The sequence below is a fragment of the Amaranthus tricolor genome, chromosome 7 (genome assembly GCF_026212465.1).
Source record: "Amaranthus tricolor cultivar Red isolate AtriRed21 chromosome 7, ASM2621246v1, whole genome shotgun sequence".
Lineage (NCBI taxonomy): Eukaryota > Viridiplantae > Streptophyta > Magnoliopsida > Caryophyllales > Amaranthaceae > Amaranthus > Amaranthus tricolor.
In genome coordinates this window covers 9,778,740-9,803,977 of record NC_080053.1, presented here as the reverse complement: position 1 = coordinate 9,803,977, position 25,238 = coordinate 9,778,740, and the positions used below count along the sequence as shown (strand labels likewise).

At 29.1% G+C, this 25,238-nt stretch overlaps 1 protein-coding gene across 1 annotated transcript; it reads left to right on the top strand.

Annotated features, from left to right (window-relative positions):
• Positions 1-15,636: 15,636 nt before the first annotated feature.
• Positions 15,637-24,903, top strand: LOC130817582 (uncharacterized). Its single transcript, XM_057683373.1, has 5 exons — positions 15,637-15,759; positions 15,911-15,970; positions 21,914-22,866; positions 22,948-24,016; positions 24,186-24,903. Exons 4-5 carry the CDS (start codon positions 23,764-23,766, stop codon positions 24,767-24,769), a joined length of 837 nt encoding a protein of 278 aa, XP_057539356.1. The 5' UTR covers positions 15,637-15,759; positions 15,911-15,970; positions 21,914-22,866; positions 22,948-23,763; the 3' UTR covers positions 24,770-24,903.
• The last annotated feature ends 335 nt before the right edge of the window (positions 24,904-25,238 follow it).

The window sequence follows — 25,238 nt, the reverse complement described above, 5'->3', positions numbered from 1 at the left end:
ATCTATGTGGTCCAATGCGTATACGGAGCATAAGAGGTAAATCTTACATTCTAGTTACAGTTGATGATTATTCTAGATTTGCGTGGGTTGATTTTTTGAAGGATAAAAGTGAAGCCTTGAAATCGTTCTCAAGACGTTGTAAACAAATGCAAACTTAGTTAATCTTCCAATAGTCTCGATTAGAAGTGATCATGGGAGAGAGTTTGATTAACTAGGCTTTGACTCCTTTTGGGCCAAGGCTGTTAACACAGCAAATTATGTCTTAAATAGATGCCTCAATAGACACATACTTAAGAAAACCCCCTATGAGTTATTCAAAGGAAGAAAACCAAACATAGCTTATCTTAGACCATTAGGTTGCAAATATTTTATCCATAATAATGGTAAAGATAATCTAGGTAAATTTGATGCTAGAAGTGATAAAGGTATATTTCTTGGATACTCATTGAATAGTAAAGTTTATAGAGTTCTAAATAAGCGTACAAGTATGGTTGAAGAAAGTATACATGTAGTATTTGATGAATCTGACAATGGAATATTAAGTGAAGGATTTAAAGAGTTAAACCTTAAATAAACATTTCGATGATATAAGTGATGAAGAATTGGATGCTAATGGTATTAGTGAAGTTAAAAGGAAGAACATGTAGGATACCATACAAACTCTTGATGAGGTTGCAGAAAAACAAGTTGTAAACATTGAAGACTCACAGCTAGGGATGGTCATGGGCCGGGTCTGGCCAGACCCGAACCCTTTTATTTTTTATGGATCCAGACCCGAATCCGGACCTTAAAGGTCCAAAATTTTCAGACACAAACCCAGACCTTATGGATCTGACGGGTCTAGGGTCCTTAATGGGTCTTATACAAAGCCTCTTTGATTTGTCAAAATTGAACCTTTTACGAGTCGTTTTGTATTTTTGTAAGCAACTTATTATCGTATTACAAACACTTCTTCGAGTCCATAAAATTCAAATACAAAATAATTACTAAAACGTAAAAACACTTGTCTAAATACATAATTAAAAATCAAATATAAAAGACTAAATGAGATCCATAGTTAATATTCCATAACATTACAAAATAATTACTAGATTGAGATTAATGAGAAGGCAAATCAGGCAATCAATATTCAAGGCATTATATATTAATAATAAAAAAATTAATATTAGAATTTAGAAATCAGAAATTCATAATATAAAATTTAAAAGTTTAGGGTCCGGGTCCGGGTCCGGGTCTTCACTTTAGGACCCGGACCCGGACCCGGAACCGTCAAATATTTTTTGGATCCAGATCCGACCCGAATCCAATGGGTCTCAAAAATTAAGACCCAGACCCTTAAAAAAGGGGCAGGTCCAACAGGGTCCTGGACTCATGACCATGCCTACTCACAGCCTGATCTTGACACCCAACCTCAAGATCTGGAAAAAGCTCCTGAATGTACTGATTTAGATACACCAATTAGAAACTCCTCAATGGAAGTAGGTACAAATTCTTTGAATGATTACACACCATCCATATTATGAAGAACACTTAGAATGTCATCTCAACATCCTCCAGAAAACATCATAAGTGATCCAAACAAAGGTACGCAAACTCAATCCTCTCATAAAAATTTATGCGCATTTTCTGCTTTTGTTTCTCATGTAGAACCAAAGGATGTTAAAGAAGCAATACAAGAACCAAAGTGGATCATTGCTATGCAGAATGAACTAAATGAATTCGAAAGAAACAAAGTTTGGGATCTAGTTGAAAGGCCTCCAGATCGTACTATTTTTGGAACTAGATGGGTCTTTCAAAATAAACTGAATGAGGATGGAGAAATTATAAGGAATAAAGCAAGGCTGGTAGCTCAAGGTTATAATCAAGAAGAAGGTATAGATTACAACGAGACTTTCGCTCCAGTTGCAAGGTTAGAATCTATCTGTATTATGCTTTCTTTTTGCTTCATACATGAATATAAAACTATAACAAATGGATGTAAAATGTGCTTTCTTAAATGGCTACTTACAAGAGAAAGTGTATGTTAAACAACCACCTAGCTTCGAAAATTCTAATCTACCTAATCATTGTTTAAACTAAATAAAGCGTTGTATGGCTTGAAACAAGCTCCAAGAGCTTGGTATGACAGATTCAGCTTACATTTACTTGAAAATAATTTTCAACGAGGTAAAATTGATAAAACGCTTTTCATTAAAACTAAAGGAAAAGATATTCTTGTTGTTCAAGTATATGTTGATGGTATATGGTTTGGAGCTACTAATGATTCTTTGTGCAAGGAATTTTCTGAGATTATGCGCAAGGAATTCGAAATGAGGATGATGGGAGACTTAACATTTTTTTCTTGGACTACAAATAAAGCAAAAGAAAGATGACATATTTATTTGTCAAAGTAAATATGTTAGAGATTTGCTAAAGAAGTACAATATGGATCAATGAAAAGTTGCTAATACGCCTATGAGTGCAACACTAAGTCTAGACCAAGACATAAACGGTAAGAGTGTTAATCAAAAGACTTATAAAGGTATGATTGGCTCTTTATTGTATTTAACTGCTAGTCGTCCTGATTTTATGTTTAATGTTTGCTTATGTGTTCGTTTTCAAGCTAACCCAAAAGAATCTCACTTAACAAAAGTTAACAGAATCTTTAGATGTTTGCATGGGACTAAAGACTTCGATCTATGGTACCCTACTTGTGGAAATTTTAGTTTGATTGGTTTTTTAGATGCTGATTATGCTGGTTATAAAGTGGATAGAAAAAGTACTTCAGGATGGTGTCAATTCTTGGGAAATTCATTCATCTTATGATATTCTAAAAAGCAAAATTCAGTTGCTCTATCTACAGCTAAAGTTGAATACATAGCTGCAGGTGCATACTGTTCTCAAATCTTATTGCACAACGACTTCGAGATCTTGGAGTTCCTCTCAAAGGTATTCCAATAAAATGTGATAATACAAGTGCAATATGTATTACTAAAAATCCTGTACAACAATCACGTACAAAACACATTGAGGTTCGTCACCATTTCATAAGAGATCATGTTGAAAAAAGTCATATTACTCTATCTTTTATTTCTACAGACATATTTACAAAACCTTTAAGTGCTGACCATTTTGAATATATATGTATGGAACTTGGCATGCTAAATGATGTTGCATGAATTAAGGGGGTGTAATGATATAAGAGTAAAAGGGTTTAATAGTAAATGTTAATTGTTACTTAATACCAAGTATGTGTTAAAGGGGATCATTACATATTAGTTATATGATTTGATTGCGATTATATATGTATGTTTATGCATGTGTTTGAGAATTTTTTTTCAATTTCAATTTCTTAAAAATCATTTATCTTATATGAATATACAAAAATTGGATTTATAATTAAGTGCCTTTAATCAATAAAGGATATTTAATTATCTTAAAATAAAATTGTTTCTTTAATATACATTTTTAGACGTCAACCATGCAATAAAGTCTTGTTCATGATTTTAGTTCAAATCAAATTGAGTTCATGACTACACTTCCAAACCACACATCCCTTCACGTCATTTCTACAACCGGTTAAGCTACACTCATTGTGCATTCCCTATGTTGTCAAATCTCTATTAAATGAAGTACAAGTGCATTGTACTATATTTCTTTTATAATAAATGAAACGCTTTCCTTGTTCCATCACCTCTTCTGTTTCTGTTTTACCCTCTCACACATCTCTTTCACTTTTTCCTTTTCAAGCTTTTAAAACCATTTCCATGGCCCCGAAAGAAAGATGAACTGATCTGCCATAAAATTAAAAAAGGTGAAACATCAAGATCACCAATACAGAAAACTCCAACCCCGACCATTCCCTCACCTCTTACTTCTTTAGAAGTACCTACATCAAGCACTTGTTTGAGAATCACACTGCTTTTGGTCGTTGGATTGATACATTTAAACATCGTTCATTATCATATGTTGATATTCTTGACTACAATTTCTTCTTATTTGAAGATTTTGAGATTAGCTCTTCATTTATCCAATCAATTCCCGGTAAGTTTTGGATCCTGGCTCTACTTCTTACCCTATTCTTGTGAAAATCTTTTATTGTAACTTGTCATTCACATTGATTAATGGCTTTCAGGCCTTGAGAAGTTTTTTAAAGGCCAAGAGATTATTATCTCTAAAACCCTAATCAACAATCTTTTAAAATTCTCAAATGTTGCTGATGATTCTACACCAAACATTTTGGCCCTACAAAATGCCAAGGATATGTTTATCCTTGATTCTTATTCTGACTTCTCTTCTACCAAACAACTGATCCACAATGCCTCTAATCTTCTTGTCATAATCGTCTTCTCAAGGAACTCTTCTTGTAAATTAGTCATAGATGCCTATCTAATCTTGATGTGGAAAATTGCTTCTCTTAAAAGCGTTGATTATGCCTCTCTCATTTTTTCAACAATACGTTTTTGCAGTTCTCATGTTCGTAATTGCTCACTTCCTTATGCTAATCTTTTGACATTGATCTTTGATCATTTTAATTTACTCTCTTGGAATTTTTATATCTTTGTCTTATATCTGGTCTTATATCTTTGTCTAGCAACATCCTTTGCCCTCTTGGAATTTTTAAAATCCATGGCAAGTATGAGTTATATTCACACTTGTTTTCATCTGAAAAAGAGGATCTTCAAAAGATCCATGGTAAGCGGCTCTCTCGTCTTGAACCTCAACTCAAAGAACACACCACTCTTTCACGCTTCCAGTCTCTTGACTTAGAGGTTAGTGAAATGAAAACTTCTTTACTTGATTTGCATGATATGATGTCTACTTTGACTTCTATGTTAGACACGTTTATGAAAGAAATGAAAGGTATGGTAGTTGAAGACGTGGTGGTTGAAGAAGAAGTTGATAAGGGTAATGCTGCTGAGCCACAAGAGGATGCTGTGATGGAGGAGGTAAAGGAGAAAGCTAGAGAACAAGAGGCAGTTGGTGAGGAGAAGCAAGAAGATAACAAGGAGGATGAAGAAAATCCAGATGTAGTTGATGCCACCCTAATTCAGACCATGCAACCAACCATTGAAGAAACCACTTCCCCTGGTAAACCAAAACCTTCCAAGCAAAAGGAAGACTAGGTCCAGGAAGTAATTTTATTTGTTTTTGGTTGATAAAAAAATTTAAATTTCGGCAAATAATTATTTCTTATTTTGATTAACAATCCCAACAATTTACTCCTGATTTACTTTTTGTTGAAAGTCAAAAAGGGGGAGAAATTATGTACATTATTATGCCTTATATGTTTTGCTTGTGTTGCATGCATGTTGCATATTGTTAACTCTGTTAATTGTTGTTGCATATTAGTTTTGCTAGATGATGGATAATGATTGTTCATTGCTGGATGCATTCATGTTTCATGTTTGTTTCTGTTTAGCTTTATTAAAAAAGGGGAGATATTATTTTAATAAAGGGAGAAATACTTATTGATTTGTTGCTTATTTTGTTGATCATTTATCTTAATTCTTAAACATAGTTACTTGATGATACATGTTTGATGATACAATTATAATTACTGATTATTGTTTATGGTGATATGTTCTTAGTTGTTGATTATTGTTGATTATTGATATTCATATTTATTTTGATAATCATAATACATCATGATACATTTTGTTTTTAAAAGTCTTTGCATGTATCGTGATTGGATATTTGTTTGCATGCATGGATAATGAAGCATGAAACCTTATTGGTTTGTGATAATAAGAAGCATGAAAATTTATTGGTTTATACTATCTTGTTTTTATACTGTTTTGTTTTGAAACTGTTTTCAAAGTCTTGAAAACATTCAGGTTAATGATATCTTGTTATTCTTATCATGTTTTTCAGTTCATGTTAACTTAGTAATATGATTTAGGAAAATATGGTTTTCACTTTCATCAAGGGGGAGATTGAAGACTCAACTCTCTTAAATGCTGAAAATTCAAAACACATATTAATTAAACAAATAAATTAAGTAATTACATTTAGTTGTTTAAGTTGATCTAAAATAATATTGGATATAAACTGAATAATTATTATATGTTTAAGTCCGAATTATTGGAATATGCTTAAATGACTAAGTTTATCTTATGGTTAAATTTATAAGTCTTGAAATTAGTTTCAATGTCTTGAAAGTGATTACGTTTATAATAAGATTAGTTTCGTAATTATATTTGAAATATTTTAATAGGTCAAGGTTCATTAAAAATTAACTTTGAAATATTTTAATAGGTTAAGATTTATTAAAATTAACTTTGAATTATTTCAATAAGTTAAAATATTGAAACTAAGTTTGAATATATTATTACACGGTTTGTTATTAACGTTTGAATATTTGAATTTGAATATAAAAAATATGTGCTTAAAATACTTGGATGATTAAATATCTATAGTACAAGCTAATACACGTTTGGTTATATATAGTACACGTTAATATTTGAATTTAAATATGTTGTTAAGCTAATTAAAGACTTTCTTATAAATAAGATGGTAATTTAAATCGATACTAAAAATAGGAAATGACTAAATTTGAATTAATTCTAAAAATAGGAATTAATTTGAATAAGTATTTACACGTTGATTAATCTGGTTTTGCTTAGTTTTCATTATCTTGTATGAGTACTAACGTGACAGCATAGCATTGGTTATTAAAAACAAATTACAACACACAATGACGGAATTATCTTAGCTGTCAGTACACGTCAGTTTGAAATAAAGCTCAAGGTCTTGAAGACTGGCACAAAATATCCAGATCAACAAAATTAACGAATGAAGCTTTCTTGCTCTTCAAGGAGATGTTGAGGCGTAACATCTATATATAAAAGGCTTCATTTCAGAATTAAGGATGCACCTCTTCTTACAATTTTCTCTCTTGACTCAAAATCTAATATTCTCTAAGTATTAAAAAGAGTTGTAATTCTTAGTTCATCTAGCTCTTACAATTTATAATAGGCTTAAGTGTTTAAAAAGAGTTAGATTATTTCATAGTTTAATACGCTTAACTTAGAATACTTTTCAAAGTGTTCAACTTTTAATCTTTATTGAGAGATTGGGATTTACATTTATTAAAGAGACTTGTAAGACGTTTCTTCAAGGGGAAGAACGTGGTGAGAGAAGATAGTGAGATCTTTTAGTTTGTCTTAAAGTCAGATTGATAAAAGGTGTTGAAATCCTACGGGTTAAAAGATAACCCATAGGCGGGGAGTAGGTTGTTTAGAACAGAACCTCGTTAACATATCGTGTGTTATTCTTTAAGTTTATTTTCCGCACATATGTTATTGTTTTAATTACTCGATCTATAAACTGTCTCAGAAAAAAGTTTTTGAAAGGTCACCCAATCTCTTGAGATAATCTTCCAGAATAAAAATTTTAAGCGCCCATAATCTCTATTCACCCCCCTCCTCTAGAGAGTATTCAACCTCCTATTAACTTTCATAACATTATTAAAGTAATTTTTATTTATAAGTAATAATATCCATAATCCCATTTAATATTTAACCATGATTGGCTTAGATAACTCTAATTCCAAGCGTTGCTCCTCACCACCAATCCCCTAGTCTAACTTATAACGAAATCCATATAATTACTCCATAATTTTAACAGTACTATTAACAAACAATCAAGTGATTATTCAAACTGAATAAAACCAACCTATAATCCTGAGATAAAAAAGTAAAATAACGACTGTAACTAGCCATATTAATTCCTAATTCAACCTTACTAACCTAATTAGGTAATTCTCAATTAAACAAGACAAACTCGCAATTCAACTAAACAAATAATCTCATAATCCCAAACTAACAAAATCTGCTCAAAGATTCTAATCAGAAAATATTAAGTATCATAAAACACAAAATTATCAACCAAATTAGTGGCATACCTAGAAAATAAATCATGGGGTTTCGGAATAGAAATACGGAAAAATTGTTGTGAATAATCCAACCTATTTTTAATTATCTGCCAATAATCCCACCTATTGAAAATTTTTTAATAATCCAATCTTTGCTTTCAATTCATTGCCAATAGACCCTTTAGAAAATAACATGCTATATCAAGTTACCTCTTATTTTCAATTTCTTTATAATAATCAAACATATTTCCCATTACCTGCCAATAATCCCATCTTTTAAATTTCTTTTAATAATCCTACCTTTGTTTTTATTTTGTTGCCAATGGACCTTTCAAGAAACTAAATACTCAATTTCTTTGCCACTAGTTTATAATAATCTAACATATCTCATCCATACTTGTTAAGTCTCTTTTAATTTCTTTAACACATTTTCTCTTCAATTATTATATAAAAATCCACAATTTTTAAAATACTCGATTTCTCTTTCCAACGATTAAAAAGGGTATTTTACTTTGAAGGGAAGTGAAAAACTTAGACTATTATTAATTTTTTATAATTGTATTGATTATAAAATTTTAACGTGCAAATTTCAACTTGATAAAGATAATATATAACAGGTCGGTGGGTACCCGACTCAATGTATTTTGTAGCCCATGTCCCAACCCGATAAAGGCGGTTTGGGGATTGTATTATTTTTTAAAAAATTGACACGCCATTTAGTCAAGCAAGCGGGTCAGCAGGTCGAGTCAAGCGGGTCTACAAGTCGGGTCAAGCGGGTTGGATTTTTGAACTCCCCTAGTTGATGGGATAGATATGTTTGTAAAGAAAATTACTAATTGATGGGATATGTATGTAAAGACAATTACTATTAATGCAATGATCAACTTCATAAGCTTGGGAAATAATAGAAATTTTATTTGGTTTCTTGAAGGGTCCATTTGCAACAAACAGAAAGTAAGGTTGGATTATTGAACAAAATTTTAAAAGTGGAATTATTGACAGGTAATGGAAAATAGATTGGATTATTATTAAAAAGGAAGAAGATGAGAGGTAACCAGATATAATAGGTCATTTCTTTGAAGGGTTCATTGACAACAAACTGAAAACAAAGGTGGAATTATTATAAAAATTTCAAAAGGCGGAATTATTGGCATGTAATGAAAAATAAATTGGATTATTCACAATAATTTTTCCTAGAAATAAAGAGAACATTCAAAATTTTTAGTAACTTTATTTTTAAGCCAACAACTCAAATTCGATAAAAAATAAATCAATAATATATGTAATAGTAATACAAAAATTATTAAAGTATTATTTGTTATATAATAATCTAACACCATAATATTGTGTATCGCTATAATCTAAGAACATCAGAATTACTAAACTTGTAATTTTTGATAGGAACATAATACAATACAAGTACACAATAATGGATCCCAAATATCAACTATGAAAATTCAAGATGAACCAACTGTGAGCTGATTTTATAAAAATAATGAATATCGATATTCAATTATAAAAAATTTGCAACTGTAGTACAGGTTTAAATTTTATAATTTTACTAATAAAGTAGCCTTACACAACAAATTTAAATATTATAAAAAAATTAAGAGAATGAATTAAGAACAAAAATATTATTCAATTTATTTGTAATACTTAAATAAAATCATACTCATATTAAAGTTAATTGAAATTGTATATTAATCATAATTGTATTCAAATAAGAAAGTGCATTTAAGGAATTAGATTTTATTCAAATTATTGGAATTTGGAGCAATTACAAAAAGCATAGAAAAACAAATTAATTAAGTGTAATTATATAATAACGGATACAGTGTTTAACAAGGAAAATGTAAATGGCTTAGTCGTAATCCAATTGATTTCCTTACTACTCCTTGAGGCTCTGAGTTCAAATGATTTTTTTTTTTTTTTTTTTTTTGATGGGGTTATACATGGAACCCCTTATTTCAAGCTAGGTCCACCACTAAACTAAATAAGAAAGCACCTACAATATATCAACTTTATAAAATTTGAACAGTAGTATACTTCATATCAAAAAGTTACATTATTTTTATTCAGTTTGAAAGCCTTTTCATTATTGTTCATAATAATAACAAAATTTTATATATAATTATATTTCCTGATAATAAAATTTGTACTTTTTCTTTCTTAGTTAGATTTGTTTTGACTTCGAAACTATTTATCAATCAGATCGATTTTCTTATCATCGTTAATGTAAGTTAAAACATAGCTATGTGATATATTTATTGAATTATCTTGATCCCAAATTTTCTAATATACTTGTTTTTATAATTTTTTAATCTGCATAATTAGAAATATTAATAATTAAAAACGTATATTGGAGAGTGTAAGATTTGATTCAAAATTAGAATAGCTAATATTTAGGTGTTAGTAATTTTAGTAAGTTACTAGATTATCCCCGTGCGATGCACGATTTTTTTATGTAAAAAAAAAAAATTGAATAAGTCTGGCATAATATAACATTAATATAAATTATTTCTTAATACACATTTTATTACATTCATGAAAAATGAAATTAAAACTTTTGTACAGTTATCATTATAATAATGATAAAACAGTGGGCCATTGTAAATTATATCTATAATATAATTAGCATTTTAGTGAATTTTTTCAAAATATATCTAAAAATAATATAATTAATTTGTAAATGAATGAATGTTTTTTTAAATAAATATAGATCAATGGTGCATTGTAAATCTAATATCAAAGATAATATTATGTGCATCTTTATTACATACTAGTACACTATTATTTACTACATTGTTTTTCAAATTTATTAGTATATGTTATAGTCCCAACTAAAGTTTTTAATGATGTCAAATTTATCATCTTATAATCATCTTTAACATTTGATATTCTTATAGTCATTGTTATTCCTTATTCAATGACATCATCTTTGCTTAAAGGAGGGAAAAAATCTTATGAGAAGATGGCACCTCATTAAATTTTTGAGTTACTTATGTCAGTTGTGTTTTGTTTTGATATATTATATAGATTAGTAGTAGTGGGTTATATACGTTCACATATTTAACACTAAGTTAGTGGCTGATTTTTAGGAAATTTAGTTATTTGCATATCTATTTAAAATCTCTTTGTTACTTTTCATCAATACGAAGAAAAAACAATGTTGTAATTTTAAGTTTTATGTTTCTCATTCTATTATACTTTCTTTCTTTAATGTTCTTTTTATAGAAGAGAGTGTGAAAAGCAAATGTATAGTGCAACTGGAAAAACAAAGCAAGTAATATACTAACCAAATTGATATTGAATCTTTAATGACTTTACTTAATACTACATTGGATTTACATTTGAGTCAATTCAATTTCATAAAACAATTATTTTATATCTAAACTGTATTGATTTCACCCGATATAACCGGAGTCTAAATTATTAACATGATCCAACCTAATATCCAACTGGAGTATGTCTTATTTAACGCGATGTGAATTACTGTAATACACAATTGATAAAGATCAATAGCGCATTGCGTGAGCAAACAATTTGTAATGTTGTTGTCGACTAAAAAATAGCGCATTGCATAATGAGCAGACTGTATTCTTATCGTCGACAACGTATAATTGGACTATACGATGTGGAAGATTCCTGTTAAATTTGCATTGCGCTTTCTATCAATTTTTTTTTTTTTAAAAAAAAACACCTATATAAATCTCCACATATATATATATATATATATATATATATATATATATATATATATATATATATATATATATATATATATATATATATATATATATATATATATATATATATATATATATATATATAGAGAGAGAAAATTCTATAAAACTACCTTTTCTATACCTGTTTTTGCAAAAAACTACCTTATGTAATTTTTTTTCCAAAAAACTACCTTATGTAATACTTATCTTTGCAAAAGAGTACCATTTGACGGATTTGAATGTTTGACCGTCAATATAGACGTTTGACTTTCACGTGGCAAGCACGTGCCCCTTTTATATCTATCCCTTCCTTCATTTCAGAAATTCCATGCCATTTTTCCCCTTCCTCCTTCGAAAAAAGCCCTAATTTTTCCCTTTCCTCTTCGAAATCCCCCAAATTACTCCCCTTATTCTTCAAAAAACCCTAAATTAATCTCGTTTTCCTTCGAAAAACCTTAAATTTTTGCTAGTAATTAGTAATGTCATCTTCTTCCTCAACCCAAAACTCGAAACCTGAAATCTGTGGCTGTGGAGTTCCCTTTACGATACAATGTTTTGGACTCAAACATATCGCCTAAAAGTAGACTCTCGTGATGAAGTTATTTTATGGTATGTTAGGAAATGATAATTTTATTTAAAAATATAGATTTGACTTAAGTTTAGTGTTTGACAAATAATAAAAAGAAAAATTACCCTGAATAATACAACTTTTACTCAATTTTCCTACAATAATCGATTAGATTGAAAATTAATATAAAGTTAGATAAAGATTTAAAAAATTTACATAAAAAATTCTAAAAATATTTTAACATTTTTTAACAATTTTTTCGACGTTTTATTTTGATTAATCTTCTTTTTAAACAATAATCGATTAGACTGAAAATTTATATAAAGTTAGATAAGCATTTAAAAAAATAAAACTTGATAGCAGGTCATGCGGTTTACCCGAGTTTGCTCCAAGAAAATACCACATAAAGTTAAAATTATGCATGGTTAAACAATAGATGAGATTATTGAAAAAAATATAATAATAAAGTATTAAATAGTGGTTGACTTTATCACATTAATAAAAAATTAATCATTGATTAATTGCAATATGAAATTTGAACCATATATTTTCTAACCAGTTAAATCGAATAAATGACAAATTAATTTTTAAAAAATAGAAAATGAATTGTTAAAAACTTAATTCATCTGTTCCTATTTGATATTCTCATATTCTCATAAAAAATAGGGTTGTGTACAGATCGTTTCAACTCATTTGGCAGCTCGGGTCAATACTCATGTTAGCCGCCTGTAATTTTAACTTCATACCATCTTCCTCCCTTGATGTGCATGAATAACCAATATATGTTTTTAATGGTGATTGTCCTTGGACCTAGCTATTCAAAACATAAGATTGACTTATACCTAAAGCCATTGATACACGAGTTGAAGCTATTGTGGAAAGATGGAGTCTACACATTCGATGTATCTAAGAGGGAGAACTTTCTACTTCGTGCGGTGTTGATGTAGGCAAGCAGCTCAAATTTTCTGTTTAACTTTTTCGACTGATTTCCTAGTGATAATTAGTCGGAAAACATTCGAAAAATAAATTTAATATTTAAAATTTAAATAGCTGATTTTTGGAAAATCAACTCAAATTTGGATTTTGATACTTTCCGACTGTTTCCTACTTAAAGTTAGTCGGGATTTTCCGACTAAACTTTAGTAGAGAAACAGTCGGAACATCGACTAAATTTCTACTAAACAAAACAGTCGGACTTTCAAGTAGTACCTACCAACTAAAAGTTAGTCAGAAATCCGTCTAAATTTACGATTTTTAATATTTACCTTCCAACTCTATATCCACTAACTAGTATAGTCGGAATTTAGTCGATATAGAGCTATATCGACTAAATTCCAAATGTATTGGCTAATCGGTGGACACAAGTTTTTTAGTTGAACTAATATTATCAAAGATAATATTAATATTTTCCAAACTTTTATTTACTTACTAAATATTACCCAAATAAATATTACTGAAAAGTAATTTATTGGTCATTTAATTACTCCTACTTCACAGGAATATTTATTGAGGAACTAAAATTGCAAAAAAAATAAAATAAAATAAAATAAAATATCGTAACGTAAATAGTCTAAAAAATCATTGTGTGTTTTTTATTCATAGGATATCTAGTTTAATTAATTGTGGCGACGAGAGGATGATGATTCTTCAACCAGCACTAATGCAATAATGCTGCCTGTAATCATGCATAAAGGCCGATGTGTACATCAGGTTCCTAGGCCCTGTTTGTACAAAGATGGAGATGTGAGATAGAACGGAGCCATATGCAAATCTTTTCTAAATTACGTGTTTGTGTTTAGATCTACTCTTCTTTGTTGTTTCTTCTGTTTTAGCATTTTTGTTGTGATCTGTAGTTTTTGCTTTGATTAAACTCAGTGTCTATAATCAACGGCTTTATGTATTACCTGCTCTGATTTGATCAATGGTCGTGGATTGGCATGTGAAAAGTGATCTACAATGTACATTATCTTCGGAGGAAAACCTAAAATACCCTTTTTATATTTATTTAATTATTGTTTTAATCATCTCAAATACATAAATACTATTTTTCCGAGAGTAAACAAATAATAAAAGGCCAAATATATTAATTGTTTCAGAATCTATGAACCAATGAGAAAGATGTTAACAACTTATGTTTCTATTAACTGTTTCAGAATTTATTTTTCAAAAATCTATTGCCTAGTTTGATTGTAATTTTAATTAAGAAAGAGATTTTATCATGAATCATTATTTAAAGTTTTTTTCTTATAAAATGTAAGGGTCTATGAGATAGAATGGCATAGAGGCACCAAAATTTTCGAAACGGCCTGCTTGGATCTCATATCTTCACGTGATAAATGTTCTTTTTGAGAGGCGCTAATTAAAAATTTACTCCTAAATTCAAATTGAGTTATCCTAACGCATATGATATTCAATTAATTCAAATGCTATTCTAAATGGTTGTAATATCTAAATTAAAAGATAACCAATGTTGGGAAAATGTAAGTCGTATAATAGTACCAAAATCTTATAATCCAAAATATTATGATTCTTCAACTTTTCTATGCCTTATTAAACGCGACCTGATCCCGTCGTCAATTATTGTACTACATTACTGCTGCTCAGTGCACATCATTGGAAAGCTTGATAGAGAAAGGCATGAGCAATTATAAGAATTATTTGTACCCCATGACGGAGAACGAACGTAAATTTGGCCTATATGAGGAAGGCTTTATTCACCATTTTTAATTAACCTCATATATTCATCTTTAATATTTTCTTTGTTTATTCACCATTTTTTAAAATATTAACATTAGAACATTAGGGTTAAAGATTATTTTATTTTTGAAAATAAGTTTATAACATTTTGTATATTTTTTATGCATTTTAAAGCAGCTTACAACTATTTTTATTTTAAAATATTGTCATGTACTCAATGATGAAATCTGTTATGGTATTTTAATCCCTAGTCTTAACTTAACTAGGGACTTATGTTGAGTTTTAGGATAATATTTTCGGCTAAAGTGAAAAGTTTAGGCAAAGTCTTATAATGATTCATTGGGGTGAGAAACATCCAAACCCTAGCCTCTCTTTTTCTCTATTCCCCGTTATTTTGGTTTGATTTTGCTGAATGAAGTACTTTCTCAGTTTCTAATACTCGCTACATTTGAATAGTATTACTATTTTTCTTCAATCTTGTTTTGGTAATTTCGACTCATGTATAAGAAATACTATTCATATAAGATCTTGTTTTATTCTTCTTAAAACCTAGTTTTTTAATATGTAATTTTCATAATTTTTTGTTTAATCTTATAATGTAACATCTGTTTTTTTAAAATAATAATAATAATAATAATAATAATAATAATAAATAAATAAATAAATAAATAAATAAATAAATAAATAAGTAAATAAATAAATAAATTTAAAAAAAAAATCCCCATTAACAAATAACTTCCCACTCCTCTTTCTAAATCTTATAAACAACCTCACTTACCTACTATAAATTAAACCAATTACCCTTAATTCATTCATATTATTACTCACACTTCCTTTTTCTCCTACAAACTACTTCCTCCATCCTCCAATTACTTAAAATTTAATCAAGAAAAGGCAAGATTTTGATATTAAAGGTATGTAATTTCATCTCTTTATAATATTTTTCTACCAATTTCAATCCAAATTACACATTTTGTATTTGATAAAAAAAAAGAGCCTTTTAATTTATTTATTTCGATGGGTTTATCGGGGTATTAAATTAAAATATATTATTTTCTCGTGTAGACAGCGGATTCGTAGACAGAGATTATCAGGAGCGTACGTTGTCTAGGATCGCGTGACAAGGTAATTCTCAATGTCCATCTAATTAGGATTATCCCATTAATATTATGTGCTAAGTGATAATTAATGTGTTTAAATAGAATGCATGATTTAATATGATATTATTTTGTATGATATTATGTTTTATATATTCTCAAATTATATTTACTATTATTTTTGTCAAACTTGAATTTATAATTACTATTTTGATAAAATTTATATTAGTAACAAAATTAGATACGGTTTAATTTGAAAGAGAAATATTTATAATATTATTATTTTGATGAAAGTTATATTATTATTTTAATAATGATTTTAAATGCGATTGAATTTGGGAGAAAAATATTATGATATTAATATTGCAATTGAATATTCTTGAGATATATATTTTTCTTGGGAAAACCTATGATCATAAAATAAAATATATAATGTATGTTTGATTATATGTTTGTGTGCTTGCGACTAATTATTAAAATATATTAAATCACGTAAAGTGTAATACGAGGGAAATGAAGCTCTTATATTTGTTGTGATCCAAGTATAAGGGTGATGAACAGGTTGTCCTGTTTGGTTAGTATAGCTGCCGACAGGTATTATTATTTCTGATACTTGATACGATGTTTGGTCTTCCTTCTATTTGTTGTGATCCAAGTAGAAGGGGTGTGCACACTAGGGTTTCCTGAGAATACTTCGCTGGCCTTGAATTATTTGGGAAACGACCTCTTGATGAAGTAGGTATAGGGGTAAAGCCTCGGCCTACTAGCGTTCTCGTTCCCTCAAATTAAAAAAAAATTTATTTTGTGTTTGTCATTATTAAATATCAAATTAATAAATTGGTTTATGTCATATTATATATATTGTTTTCTCAAATTGTTTTTCTTTTAAACTTAGCGATATGTATATTTTTTTTCAAAATTATTTTCAACTCAAATTATGTTTTATTTTCTTAACTATTTTCAGGAGTGAGGATCACTTAGAAATATGGCTTTTATTAGAGTCGTATTTCAATTTAATTTTTTTTTTAGTTGTTTAAATTTTATATAGATATAGATTGCGTTTCAGTCTTCTTTTATGTTGTAAGACCCTTTGTTGCATTTAAAATTATTAAGATATTTCTTAGTCGTTAAGCCTTACATTTATTTTATTAAAAATAGATGTGGCGGTAACACTCGCATAAGTAGGTTTTGGTTAATGTTTTTCATTAAAGGTGTTTTCAATAGTTCGACCTATTTTGAGGGTGTTACACATAATTATCATCATCATCATAAACCCAATATATTCCACTCATAGGAAAACTATGATCAAGGTCTAGAGGGAAGAAAGACGATAATTTATACTAATAAAAGAGAATGTGGTCAAAGAGTTTTTAAAGGAGTGAATCTATCCGGAAACCTGCAACTTACAACACATCCTTACCATTAACAATAATTAAAAAAAGAATAAAAATAAATAAAATACACAACAAAGAAAAAGAAGTAAAAATAAGAAGTAAAAAAGATAGAAAAAATAAATAAATAAAAAAACGACATGTAAAAGATAAGGAACAATAACAACGATAGATAAGAGAAGTAGCAAGTAACGGGTAACGGAGGAAGTACAAGTTATTTGCTCCCATCCCTTCAACTAATGATGAGTCTCAGAAATGATGCTATTTGTATAAGGGTGATTACTATTTTATTGATATTTTAGATCTTATAAAGAATGATTAGTGTAGGTACAATAATATTTTTTTTTTGTTATTTGAATGAAATTCCCTTTTCCTATCCCCTCCAAAAAAAGTTTTATAATGAGTCTTTGATTTTCAAGACTGGAATTAAGACTTTTGTGGATCCAAGACTTTTTTTCACAATAATAACTCATGTACAAGCCATAATTTTATACTAATTTAGTTTTTTACATAAAAATAATTGTGAATTTGTTCAAGAAAAGGTGTAAAATTAAGAAATGTTTTTATGACTTTGAATAATAAAAATTGGTTGAAAGTTAACAGAAATTTAATGTGTAGTCTCAAAAAAGGATTTTGAGTCACGAGATATAAATTTAGTATTTCATAAATGACCATCACATGAGCTACTAACAAGACTAATTCTATTATTTAATTTACATAAAAAAACCATCTTAAATAACCAATTTACTTTTCGATTATCTAGTTTTCACAACAACAAAACATAGACTTTTTAGATGATAATCTAATAGATTTTTGATGGATTCACGCGTCTAAAAGTTTTTTTTCACTTCAACATAAGTTATTTTTAATGGAATATATTTAGTAACATTTAATTTAGATGTTACTACTTAAAATTTTTTTTTGGTATATATAATGAATTTAGTGACATTTATTTAGACTCTTTAACAGTATAATAAAAAATCATAGTAAAGTTTTTCCCTTCATAGGATCTAGTGACATTTTTCATAAATATCACTATATGCTATAGTAGCAATTATATATGTCATTAAAAATCAAATAAAGTGTCATTAAATCACTTTATAGTGAAGTTTAAAATAAAAGCAAATATTTATTACATTAAAAATATAAATAAATGACATTTTTTTAATTGTCGCTAAAAGTTAATTTTATTGTAGTATTTCAAGGTTTCTAATATCTTCTAAAAACTTTTCTTCACAAATCTTTCGATGCCATGTTTTAGAAAGTTTTTTCCGTTTAAATTAGGTTGTTTTATCATTCTTTAATAGTGTTTAAAATGTGTTTACGCGAATAATCAAAACAAGGTAATTCTAAGCTTTGTCGCTTAGGTTTTAGACGTGTTTAAGTTTAGAAAGAATGAAATTTTATACGTTTATATGCATCTCTAAGATTTTTAGACATTTATTGGTGTTGAATGAATTTAGGGTTTTTCTTTTATGTATCTTAAAAAATTATTGAATTTTTTTGGCGTTTGACAAATTTAGAGTTTTAAGACGTTTATGTGTCTTAAATTTGTGTAGACGCTTTATTGCGACAAAATAGTTCTACAAGAATCACTACTACGCCCTTCTGATCTCTTTGATCAACAACGCTGTTTTAGTTATCCTCCTCGTCTTATTGTCAGAGATGTATAAAATCAGTTAATGAAAAATATAAATGTGAATTTCCCTTTGCAAAGAGTATGAAAAATAGAATAGAAATATAAATTGTGCAACTTTAAAATGAATGAATACAGTTATATTATGTAGATTTTGAAAAATATTTAATGAAAACGATTTTAGTCGGTAGAGGAAAAAATTAACTAAACACATATTAAAAAAGTTATGTTCTATTTCATCATGCTATTTATTATTGTAAATTATTAATAATAAACCAATATTTACTTGATTTGTTGAAAATAAACTCACCTATTAATTATTTTTGAATAAACCAACCTTTTAATTATATTTGTTATAAGTAAAGCGACTTATTGTTTATAATAAACTACAAAGCTTCTTTAAAAGTCAAAAATTATGAACAAAAAATAGTTAAATTTATTTTCAGCAGTTGCACTGAATATGTAGAATTATTTAAAAATAAAAAATAATTGAGTTTATTTAAACGCATCGAGCAAATATTATTTTATCTTTTACAATTTTTCCCTATTCATTATTTACTCATTCGTTTCCCTGTGTGTATTCACAAAGAAAAAATTGCATAACTGTTGTGCGATTAAACCCTAGTAAAATCGCATGATATCGCAGGGGGCCCAATCACATAACTTATGTGGTATTGATGTTGTGCAAATTGCAATCTTACTTTTCATGCAACTGCTGAAGGTCAAAAATAGCATCAACTATTCCTTTTTGTCCTTTCCATGTTTTTATCCATTTTCTTACTCCCTCCTATTCAGCTTATGTGTCCCATTTTTTATGGTTAATTCACATTAATTGTCCCATTTCTATTTTTGGTATGGGTTTTTGACTTTTATATCCTTAGTAACTTTATCCTATTTTCAATTATACCCTTCAGTACCCATACTAATTTTCTCCTTTATATTAAAAACTCATAATACCACTCTTTTTCCTACCCTTAGGGTCCCACTTTTGACTCTCTTTAAAATCCTTGAAAAGTCAAATGAGACTCCTAAGGTGAATAGGAAGAAATATTATTTTTTAATTCATTAATTTCACTCTTATTATTATTATTATTATCAATATTGTTGATGTTGATGTTATTTTGTGCTATTTTCATTAACATTATAATATATATATATATATATATATATATATATATATATATATATATATATATATATATATATATATATATATATATATATATATATATATGTATATATATATATATATATATATATATATATATGTATGTATATATATATATATATATATATATATATATATATATGTATATATATATATATATATATGTATATATATATATATATATATATATATATATATATATATATATATATATATATATATATATATATATATATATATATATATATACATATATATATATATATATACATATATATATATATATATATATATATATATAAGTTCTAGTGCGAACAAAACTTATATGAGAACTGTGAAAATAAACCAATCAACATGATAAAAAACTAATACTTTTTTACGGAAAAATGTGCTACTTTTGGGCAACAAAATGTTACTTTTATTAAAAAAAAAAGTTGTTACTTTTTAGCAAAAAACTGTTACTATCAGAAAAAAAATTTTAAAATCAAATTACACAAAGTAACACGTGTTTTTCCGAAAAGTAACACTTTTTTAAGTAAAAAGTATCACCCTTTTGTTAGTTTTGTTCAAATTTTTTTTAAAGTAACACTTTTTTGTCAAAAAGTATCATCTTTTTTTAACAAAATAGTAACACTTTTTTGGTGTAAAAGTAACACCTTTGTAATAGAAAAGTAACATTTTTTTGTTCGATAGATTGGTTCTCATATAAGGTGGTTCTCACTGGAACTTTTATATATATATATATATATATATATATATATATATATATATATATATATATATATATATATATATATATATATTATGGGTTATTTGAGTAAATATTTGGGTAGTGTATTATGTGATGGACCTCCATATCATAAACTTGTGGCCTTGGCTCGGGTAATAATGGTGGTTGTGAAGGATGTATAGATGTCGTAGGACCTTTTGGGTGTTAGTAGAAGAAAGATGGTGATGTTAATAGAATTGAAGCAGATACCAATCTAATGGGTATTATTAAACTTCACCACCATTTTCATTTTATCGCCACCCCTTGTATAATGAATTTCCAATATTGCCTTTGCATAATTTACGAACTCAAAAACACTAAATTACGAACTCAAAAACACTAACATCTCTCTAAAAAGTCTCTAAATTAAAGGAAGCTAAAACTTGAAATCCATTCACAATGTCGAACCTTAATGAAGATGAATACTATTCGGTAAGTAAAATACTATGCGGTAAGTAATTCAATCCATTCGATTTTTTTTTAAAAAAACAAAAAGATGTACAGCAGTCACACGCGACCCAACCGCGGTCCAGTCGCACGTTTCATGCGACTCATCCGCGGCTCGTTCGCGTGCGACTGACCCCTTTTTTTCTTTATTTTAATATTATTAATATATGTTGTAGTAAATTATTTTATTTTATAATTTTATAATATTATTATTTAATTATTTTTTATTTTTTATTTAAATTATTGTTGTAACTTATAATTTATGTTGTAGTGATTTACTTAATTTATAATTTATGCTGTAGTAATTTATTTAATTTATAATTTATGTTGTAGTAATTTATTTTAATTATTTTATATTTCATTATTATGTAAATTATTTTATTTTATATATATTTAATTTAGTTGAAATTTTAATTATTAAAATAAATTATTGCTTTTTAATATTGAATATTTTTATTATTAATGTTTATTTATATAATATTTTATTAATCTAATCTATGTTTTATTTTATATTTTAAATAATATTTATTAACGATCGAAAATTTATTTTATATTTGTAGGACTTTGAAAACTTAGGGGACAATGTAGATTACTCTGGTAGATTTGTTACGGATAGAAAATTTGATTCCGTAGATGAAGTACTTGCTTGGGCCAACGAGATAGCAATAGGAATTGGTTTTCAATTTACACGTGCTTCATATAAACAAAAAGAAGGACATTATAGAGTTAGTTTGTATTTAAGATGTCACCGCTTTGGTAATATTATGGGTGATTTTCATAACTTAAATAATGCTACCCGACCTGGTTCTAAAAGTAGAACATGTAGGTGTAAATTTATGATTGTATGTTGTAGTCGTAAACCAGGGGAAAAACCTTGGACGATGAGGGTGTGTCCTGGTGAAAAAGAAACACATAACCACCCGTTCTTAGTTTACAGAGATGGTCATGTAAGGGCAAATAGGTTGACTGGAGATATTTGGCAGCACATACGAGAACTTAGTGCAACCGGCATGCAACCTGCGTTTATCATGACCTCAATTAAACAAAATTTTTCTGGTTTTTTTTGCTAGTATGAATCAAATTTATAATGTAAGACAATCAATTAAGAGAGAAGAGATGGAGGGTAGGACTCCGCTTCAACACTGTCTTTATATGGCCATAGAGGATAATTACGTGGCTTGGACAGACTTGGATAGTGAAGGGAAATTGAGTAGATTATTAGTTGCAAATCCTACATCCATCCAGATGATACGTACGTGGCCTTATGTTTTGTTGATAGATATAATTTACAAAACAAACAAACAAAAGTGGCCACTTTGTGAAATAATTGAAATGATGCCAGCCAATCACAACTTTTTGGTTGTATTTTGTTTGATGCGAGATGAGGCGGCTGTGTCATATGCGTGGGTGTTGGAGGGATTGGGAGATATTTTTGGCAGAGCTCAGACTCACAGCGTAATCGTAACTAATCGAGATGAGGGTTTATCTGCAGCTATTCGTGATGTCTTCCCAGGTAAAAGGTTGTCTTGATTAATTATTGTCATTCTATTTATTGAATATATATTAATTATGTTCAATCTTTTGTTTAATGTAGATGTGCGACATTTATTATGCGTATGGCATATTGCCAATGATGTAGAGAACATGGTGGAAAAATTGTGTGGCGGGAAAAGAATTCAACAAGGGCAGATATTTAGGAAAACTAGATGGAACCCCCTGGTTAACAATTCTACATACGCTCGCTGAATTTGAAAACAGATGGGAATCGATTGTGGCTACTTCGTCGACTAGGAATACTAGGGTCGTTTGATATTTGCCTGGAACATGGATTTCACACAAAGAGAAATTTGTACGTGCATGGACGAATGACTGTTTACACATGGGCAACCAGACTACCAGCAGAGTTGAAAGCCAACACTCGTCTTTCAAGTACTATCTTGGTAGCGGTAATAGCTTATTTGATACCCTGTTTGAAAGGGCACACACACAAATAACAAATCAGCAATCGAGGATCCGACAAACGCTATAGGAATCCATGAATTCTGTTTCAAGGTTTTTGCGATATAATTTCTTAAGACCGTTATATCGACATGTATCCATTTTTTCCTTGGAACAATTACTGCTTTAGCATAATCGTATGTTAGAGTTGGGTGATTATGTATTTGACAAATGTGGTTGTGCACTTCAAAGCATCCATGGATTGCCCTGTGCTTGTTACTTCTTTTTTTCGATCAAGATACAAGGTTCGTTGTATTTGGATGACATTCATCCATTCTGAAAAACCTTAACGTACATAGAGGTAGAAGCTGACACCAACTAAGGAGTACGGCACGCAAACGCCGATGATAAAGAGTACTTTTAATCGTTGGTTGATGAAGTGTTAAAAGTCGATCCTGCAGTTGTACGACACATGTCTCGGGTACTTTATGATGAATTGCATCCTGATGGTGCTGATATACCTGAGTCACATGCAAGTCCACCAAGAAAGGGAAGACCAACGACAAGCAAAACCCTCAAGAGAAACAAAAGCGCTTTTGAATACAACAAATCGTCCTCTAGGTGTCGCGGATTGAGATCTTCATCACACGGGAGATCTAGTGGTAAATCTAGTGCTAGATCAACGCAATCGTCTGTTGGAATTAACTTTAGTTTCAACTTATCTGGTATCTGACTTTCCTTTCTATTATTCACTTTAGTTTGTTAAAATTGAATGTTACTAACCTTTTTTACTTACAGATGGTTTAGCAGGTCGTGATTTTTCACTCTTTTCATGCCCCAATCATATCCCGTATATTCTTCCTTCTTATTTGTTTGATTGGATTAATGTTATAGGCGATGGTAACTATGGATTTAGAGCTATTGCCATCACAGAGTTGGGAGGCGAGGAGGAATGGCCTCTTTTACGGCGTGCAATGTGTATGGAAATGCAAACGAATAAAGAGCAATACCTACATGTGTATCTATCGACAGAGATGCTAGATAATGCTATATTCAGAATTGGTTCACATAGCAAGGGACCTGCACCATTTATTCACTGGTTGGAAGCACCAATGGGATTGTACTCTGCAACAACGTTTCTTCACATTGGCATGGCATATTATGGTTCTCCTGACGGTAATCCAAACTATAGATATTTAGTTCTTCCGTTAAGGAGAACAGCGGGTGTGCATGGTGTAAATAAAGTTATACATATGTGTTGGGTGAATAGAAATCATTATGTTCAACTTTTAATGAACGATGATTCATCTCCACTGCCGCCAATCCAGCGATCATGGAGAGAAGCAACTAACAATTCATGTACACATTTAGAAACACATTTTCGAAGCAGGATTTCTCTTTGGAATAGACCATACGGGGTTCAACCACCACAAGGTAATAACACTGCTGAAGATGCAGTCAATTTAGATAGTCCATAGTGTAATTATTGTGTACTTAAATATTTAGGTTACCTTTATATCTAGATAGCATTGAATATGTATAAATAAATATGTAAATAAAAAAAATGTAAAAAGCATTGCTGTAAATTAATAGAAGCAATCCGAGTAGTTTAAAAATACAACACTACTCTAACAATTAGTTTTTAATTACAAACACAATTAGTGTATGAAGGGCCTTGCCCTTTAAAAGCTTTCCATTAGGAAAATAAATCTCTAAGTTCTTCAATGTATGGATCGGTAGTCTGTCTTTCCTGGGGGCTCATATCCACGATAGCAGGCATCCTCAGCAATGGCGTTATTTGATCACCAACGCGGGCATAATAAGGTAACCTACTCCATGCCTCTGTGTAAATAGACAGAGAAGCAAAGGTCACGAAGTAGGTACCTTGGTGCCGGTCGCGGAGCATGGGTAGGTCTCATAGGACAGGGGGAATAGCCTGCACAAAAC

What these genes read in the sequence shown, in the direction of transcription:
- LOC130817582 (XM_057683373.1), top strand. Translation starts at nt 23,764, where the DNA reads ATGTCTCGGGTACTTTATGATGAATTGCATCCTGATGGTGCTGATATA. An exon ending in CTTTAGTTTCAACTTATCTG is followed by an intron (nt 24,017 to 24,185) that starts GTATCTGACTTT and finishes TTAATGTTATAG; the next exon opens with GCGATGGTAACTATGGATTT.